Source organism: Anabrus simplex, chromosome 12 (assembly GCF_040414725.1).
Source record: "Anabrus simplex isolate iqAnaSimp1 chromosome 12, ASM4041472v1, whole genome shotgun sequence".
In the NCBI taxonomy this organism is placed as follows: Eukaryota; Metazoa; Arthropoda; class Insecta; order Orthoptera; family Tettigoniidae; genus Anabrus; species Anabrus simplex.
Window position 1 is genome coordinate 102,764,411 of NC_090276.1, and position 6,673 is coordinate 102,771,083.

Below are 6,673 nucleotides of genomic sequence, written 5' to 3' on the forward strand. Positions count from 1 at the left end.
ACCATTTGACTATTTGACATGTGATTAAATCACAATAAAACGTCATTGTATTGAATAGGTGGACCTTGAAAGAATTTAATTTTGTTGTAATCCCACTTCAATACGGAACCAATGAAATTCATAACTATAAGTGAAACGGCCTACCAGGCAAAGAGAAAGGCCTATCAATATATGGGCCTAAAAATCAAAGTTGCCAAATTAGGCAAAGATATCAACTTCCTGAAGCAATGTATTACACATGATTTAACACTCAATTTTTTGAAAGGAACAATTAAAAAACATCGTTATGCCTGTTGCTCACGGTCAAATTTTTGGTAAAATTATTTGACAAAAGATTTGACAAAAATTTCTCAACATCTTTTATCAAATATGTTGTGTTGTACACGGTAAAATATTTCTTCAAACTCATACCAGTGCCATCTGTTGGTCAAAACTCAGAATTAAATTTGTTTGGCCTGACCTCTGTGGGAATAGGTCCCAAGTACTGAAACTGATTGTTTTGCTCTTTGGCTGTCAGATGAGCATGTTCTACTGTCAGTGAATAAATCACAAATGCCATCAGTACATAGTAAACAAATTGCAGCTTTAGTTGCAATAGCTGCATGTGCAGTTATTAAAAGGAAAAACAGTAGGAAGAGGAGAGCTATAAGGTGGTGGACCAGACCTTGGGTGGGATGATGGAAGGGGATTGTTATCTTTAGTCCAGAATGAATTGAGATTAGAGGACACTGAATCATACAGGAATTTCTTAAGAGTGAGTGAAGGGAACTTCAAAAAATTGCTCCAGTTAGTTGGACCTAGAATAGCAAGAAAGACACAAATATGAGGCAAGCTATTCTAGCTGCAATGAGACTACATGTAACACTGCGATTTCTTGCCACTGGTGAATTATATACAAACCTCATGTATGCTACAAAAATACCTTTTGGTACCCTGGCTCGTATAATCCCTGAAACATGTAGGGAGATAGACAATGCATTAAGGAAAGACTATTTGTAAGTAGGACTGTATATTTATTAATAATTATATCACAACATAAGGTAATTATTTTATTTTATGACATATTTTACTCCATTTCTTCCAGTAGAGCCTCTGTAAGTAAGTTCTGTATTTTTTGTTTAGTTAAAATTTTCACTCTTTTGTTTTTTATTTGACGGAGCTCACAAGCAATGTAGTTTGCAAATGCTTCCTCTGAATCTACAGCTGAAGCTGACATGGATGCTAATACCTGACTAGCACTTGCCAGCACTTGGTCCTCAGGTGAAACCTTTTTTCTTTTTCTGATTGATGTACCTGAAAAGTGGAAAATCCCTCATATTTTAAAAGTATCATTAATGAAACCACGCTTTCCTAAGAATGTTATTTTAAATTAAATGCAGTAACTCCATTTTACTGGGTATATAATGTTTTGTACCTTCTTTTTGTGGAGGCTGGTTCATCACACTCTTTGTGCTAGAAGCAGGTGTGACTGTGTCAGACTCCTGAACTAGGTCTACCAGTGCCCCGTCATCATCTAATGCTATATCATCCATCGTCACCATGGAGCTTCCTTCAAAATTCTGTAAGGAATTAATTTTCATTTCAGGTTCCAGACACAAATGAAAAATGGTTAAATATTGCTCAAGAATTTGAAGAGAAGTGGAACTTCCCAAACTGCATGGGAGCAATTGATGGGAAACATATTCATTTTGCAGCTCCACAATCAAGTGGATCACACTATTATAATTACAAGGGCACAAAATGCATTATTTTACTAGCAGTGGTTGATGCAACCTATAAATTTATTTATGTGGATATTGGAACTAATGGTCGTGTAAGTGATGGGGGTGTGTTTCAGAAAAGTGATTTATTTTCAGTAATGCATGACAGAATGCTGGTCATACCTCCTCCTCGTCAGCTGCCTGAATCTGACAAGGAGTTTCCCTTTGTTTTTGTGGCTGATGATGCTTTTTCACTGTCCATAAACATCATGAAACCCTTTCCCAACAGAGTATTGACAATGGAGCAAAAGAAATTTCAATTGCAGGTAGAGTCGGGTAATGTGTGTTTGCAAACAAAGTAGTGTTCAGCCGTACTAATTTCCATTTCTTGGTAAAACGAAAATGGATACATCAAGCTCACGATGGTATCCCTCTAAATGAAGATCTAATAAAAGGAAAAAACAACTTGAGGCAGCTCGTGAAGGCCTGAGTAAGAAAAGGGAGTTGAAAAATCAGGTAGGCCAAACTGTTGCACAGTCTACTACTGATTTAGAACCTAGTTGTAGCAATGCTACTGTTGGACAATCTACCACTAATTTACAGCTTAGTGGTAATAATGTTGCTTTTCATAACAGATCTATTGAAAATCAATCAAATTAAACTAGAACTGAGCAGAAATTATCTGCAGTTTCACCTGTGCTGCTAGGTCAGAGTGATTCGAGCTACATGCTAATACATAGTGGCACTCTTCAGGATTTATTAAACAATTTGAAATGTCCTGAATGTGACCGTGCTAGTCTAAATGTTGTGGTAAAATATCAGCTTGGTTTGGCAAACAAGCTGCATGTAATATGTAGTGCATGCAAGCATTGTACCAACAAGGTGTATACCAGTCCTAGGGCCAAAGTACAGTGTAAATCTGAAAGACCTCCCTTTGATGTCAATAGAAAAAGTGTAGAGGCTTTTCTAAGTATGGGGCTAGGCCATAGATATATGGAAAGGTTCTGCATATGCATGGGTATGCACTGTATGAACTCCAAGATATTCACCAGCCACATGAATGGCCTAGCCACAGAGGTCATAGATGCAAAAATGAAAATGCTTAGGGAGTCCAGAATGAATGTTCGCAAAGCACATGAGGATGTTGATTCTTCATTAGTGAATGCCAGTGTCATAGACATTGCTGTGTCTTATGATGGTACATATCACAAGCAAGGCCATACATCATTGTATGGCATTGGCCTGGTAGCTGATATTTTAACAGGACTGATCATTTACTATGAGGTTTTGTCAAAATTTTGCTACTATTGTGTCACTATCGCTAATGAAATGGATCCTGATATACCAGAATTCATGGTGCTTTCAGGGTATCATAAAAAGAGTGGTGAATGCTGTAAAAATTATGATGGCTCCTCAGGTTCAATGGAGGTCACTGCAGCTGATATAATGTGGAGATCTCTTCAGGAGTGCAAGATGAGATACACCACTGTACTCTCTGATGGAGATGCTAGGACCCACCAGCACCTGAATGAAGTTTCAATGTATGGTAAAGGTGTGGAAATAGTAAAAGAGGAGTGTTAACCATGTGGCAAAGAATGACCACAGCATTTTTTAAACTAAAAAAGGACACTAAAGACCTAAAACTGGGTGGTCGTGGCCCTACTAAACTGAATTTAGAGAACATAAAGAAACTCACAAGTTACTATAAACAGGTCATTCAGAATCATTTACCAGATGTACCTGCCATGAAAAATGCAATATATGCTACCCTGTACCATTACAGGTCTACAGATCACAAACCAGAACACAAAAAATGTCCCCAAGAAACAGATTCTTGGTGCTTCTACAATAGAAGCATTGCCCGTGGCGGGACTCCACAGAGCCATACCAAGATGTCTGTTCAGTTGTCTGACAGCATGTTATTGAGAATTTTGCCTACCTACCAGAGACTAGCAAGCAATGAATTGTTAGCTCGCTGAGTCCACACGTATCACATTTTGTCTGAAATGGGTGAAATTTTCCATTTATGTTCAGAAATAGACAGTGAACAAAGTTACAGAGCAAAAATTCAGGTTTCTTTGTTCTGAGTAAGAAAAATAAAAATTTGTAGGAAAGAAGCCATAAAATTTTTAAAAAATATTATGTGTGATATTAAAATTTATTACAGCTAAATCTTTGAAGTTACTTGAGATATCTTTCTGTAAAGTTCTTAAGCCTGTTTGAGGGTATGTAATATCAAAATACTAAATTTTAATAGCATTGCTAATGTGTGTGGAAGATTTTGATTAATACATGATTAGCAAAAATAATTTAAGTAAAATGCATACATTTTGAGAATTAATTGAATAATTTCAATGAAATGTTGTATACATGTTAGTTTCTAAGTTTAAAGTCAGCTGTCAAAATTTCAAGAAATTTGGTTCAGAAATATGGAAGTGTGAAAACTCAGTACCAATGTCCCATAAGTAAAATAAACCTGTCAGTGGACAAAGTTGGAGCTATTGTTCAAGTCACCTGTACTTTGCATAACTTCCTTCTGGAATAGAACAAAGCAGTTTACATGTGTCTGAACAGCACAGATCAGGAAAATATAAATGAAGGAAGGCTGCAGCATGGAAACTGGAGGAACAGTCAGTCAATGGAAGGAACTGAGGGGCAAAGTGGAAACACAGCAGCTCAAATACCTCTGAACATAACAAATAATTTTAAAGGTTATTTTAGTAGAATAGGACAAGTGAAGTGGCAAGAACATTGGGTGAACAGCTACCGATTTTGAAGGCAGAACAAACACTTTTTTGATTTCACTATTTGCTGTCTTGTTTCATTTTTGTTAATTAGTCTGATAATATATGTAAATATAATAAAGTATTACTTAACAATTTTAATAGATCTAAATGACATGCAGCTCAGTAATGCAGGTGTTTAAACTCAGTAACCAAATCATTCCTACAATTACATATGGCAATTGTTACTTCATCTCATCAGCACCACTAGCAAGGAGAGAGACCAGTATGATTAAGAAGCACCAACATTAAAATCCCCCTACCTTTCTTCTCACATGAAACTGTTACAAGTGTTGCCTGCACTAAAACGTCTAATGTTATTTTAATGAACAGCTTATACAATAGCAACCTTAGAACCAAGCATCAGTGTTTTTGTTCTCTTAAATAAACAATATTTCAGAAAGGTTTCTTTATTTAGGCCTACTTACTTTTCTAACTTGCTTCTTAATTTATTCTGCTTCACTTTTATGGGATATTTATAATGATGATCATTAGAATGCAAGTTATTTATTTCATAAAATGATTAATATACTTCGTATTCAGTGCACTTACCAAGACTATAGACTCAGTAAATCCATCTTCACTGAGCTGTGACATGTCAAGGTTAGATTTGCTACTTCTTGGCATGATGTGGTCAGTAAGAAACAGCAGTCTGTCATACCAAACAAATGATGGCCTGTATACATCATCGGAGCTCATTCCACTCTTCAGTTTGTTAACTTTATTCCTGAAATCGTAATGTCAATCCATTAAAACACATGCAGTAGGCCTATGTATAATAGTTACTGCTGCTTAGAAAACATAGGCCTTTCTATGAATGGCTAGACCGAACTTGAGATAGATCATTCAAATAATTTATCACAGGCCGAGTACCAACTACAATAACGGAACAATCGTCTCCCAGATCGTAAAATAATAATAAAGTGAAGGAATAATACTGCACTAACCTTTCGTTGTTGAATTGTGTTCGTAGGCCATTGATCTTGGACTTCACTTCTGAAGAATCCGTGTTTGGCCGGACTTCACACAGTGCACGCGCAATTTTTGCCTCCGCATCTCTCCTAGCATTCCTGTTATGATACAGTGGAGACTTAACTGCATATAAACACGTATGTTTCATATACTCTTCAATTAAAATTTCGACTGCTTCTTTCGTCCAGCCCGACATGTTTGTTTACAACTTGAGCTTCACAGACCCGCTACCAGATCGCTACTTCATCTCATACACTGCTGTGATTGGCTGTTGTATCAAATAATTTAATGAAAATAGGACATGCTCTATTTGACCATGATTTGACAAAATACTTTATCAAATCAGGTGTTCCGTAAAATTTGACCGTTAGCAACAGTCACTCCTTATTGAACAACGAGTTGTTCAATAAATGTGGTGAAAAATTTGACCGTGAGCAACGGGCATTACGCACCACATTTGATCAAAACTCAACAAAAAAACGAAAAAGATTTGGCTGAAAACGAAATTTGTTTTTTACATAAGAAAAAATCCTTCTTACATAACAAATTGTATGAAACTCACCTTGAAGCAGCTCATCTGCTTTCTATAGCACAATGGAACATATTTCAAAGTCAAATTGACAATAAATTGTTTGATATTCTTTCGCAAAAACAGCATACTTTAGATAGAAAACATTTTATAAAAGAAGAAACAAACGTTTTCACTTGTAAATCAACCTAAAGAAATCAATTTGACAAAAAATATAATTGAGAAATTTCATCCCCCTGTAGTTAACCTTTCCAATGTAAACTTTAATAAAGAAGAAATCGCCATTTTATCAAAAGGCCCTAACCAAAACTGGCCTAACATGAATAAAATAAACATAATGACTAACATGATTATAGAATCAGAAGCTACAATAAACAAAATGCCTTTGGAGAAACAAGACGAAATTAGATTCGAAATAAAAAGAAAACTAGATAAGATAGACACAGCTGAAAACGTAAGTAGGAAAACTATTTCCATTAACTCTAATGACGACAAATTTACCTCTGAACACAAACAAATCACAGAACTTAAAAGTAAAATAAAACATAATGACTTAATAATTACAAAGGCAGATAAAGGTAAAGCTACTGTCTTAATGAATAAAACTGCTTATGTATCCAAAACTAAAGAATTTTTCAACAACAACACATTTAAAATAATCAAGAAAGATCCTACCCAAAAAATCCAGA

General features: G+C 35.6%; 1 protein-coding gene across 1 annotated transcript; it reads right to left on the reverse strand.

Annotated features, from left to right (window-relative positions):
- Positions 1 to 1,066: 1,066 nt before the first annotated feature.
- Positions 1,067 to 5,872, reverse strand: LOC137502813 (uncharacterized). The gene is made up of 4 exons (XM_068229827.1): positions 5,431 to 5,872; positions 5,036 to 5,210; positions 1,415 to 1,559; positions 1,067 to 1,293 (listed from the first exon to the last, which is right to left on the reverse strand). Exons 1-4 carry the CDS (start codon positions 5,649 to 5,651, stop codon positions 1,067 to 1,069), a joined length of 768 nt encoding a protein of 255 aa, XP_068085928.1. The 5' UTR covers positions 5,652 to 5,872.
- Between the last annotated feature and the right edge of the window lie 801 nt (positions 5,873 to 6,673).

Coding starts and splice junctions, on each gene's coding strand:
- LOC137502813 (XM_068229827.1), bottom strand. CDS start 5,651: ATGTCGGGCTGGACGAAAGAAGCAGTCGAAATTTTAATTGAAGAGTAT. Junction 5,211..5,430: donor ACACAATTCAACAACGAAAG/GTTAGTGCAGTA, acceptor TTACGATTTCAG/GAATAAAGTTAACAAACTGA. Junction 1,294..1,414: donor CCAGCCTCCACAAAAAGAAG/GTACAAAACATT, acceptor TCCACTTTTCAG/GTACATCAATCAGAAAAAGA.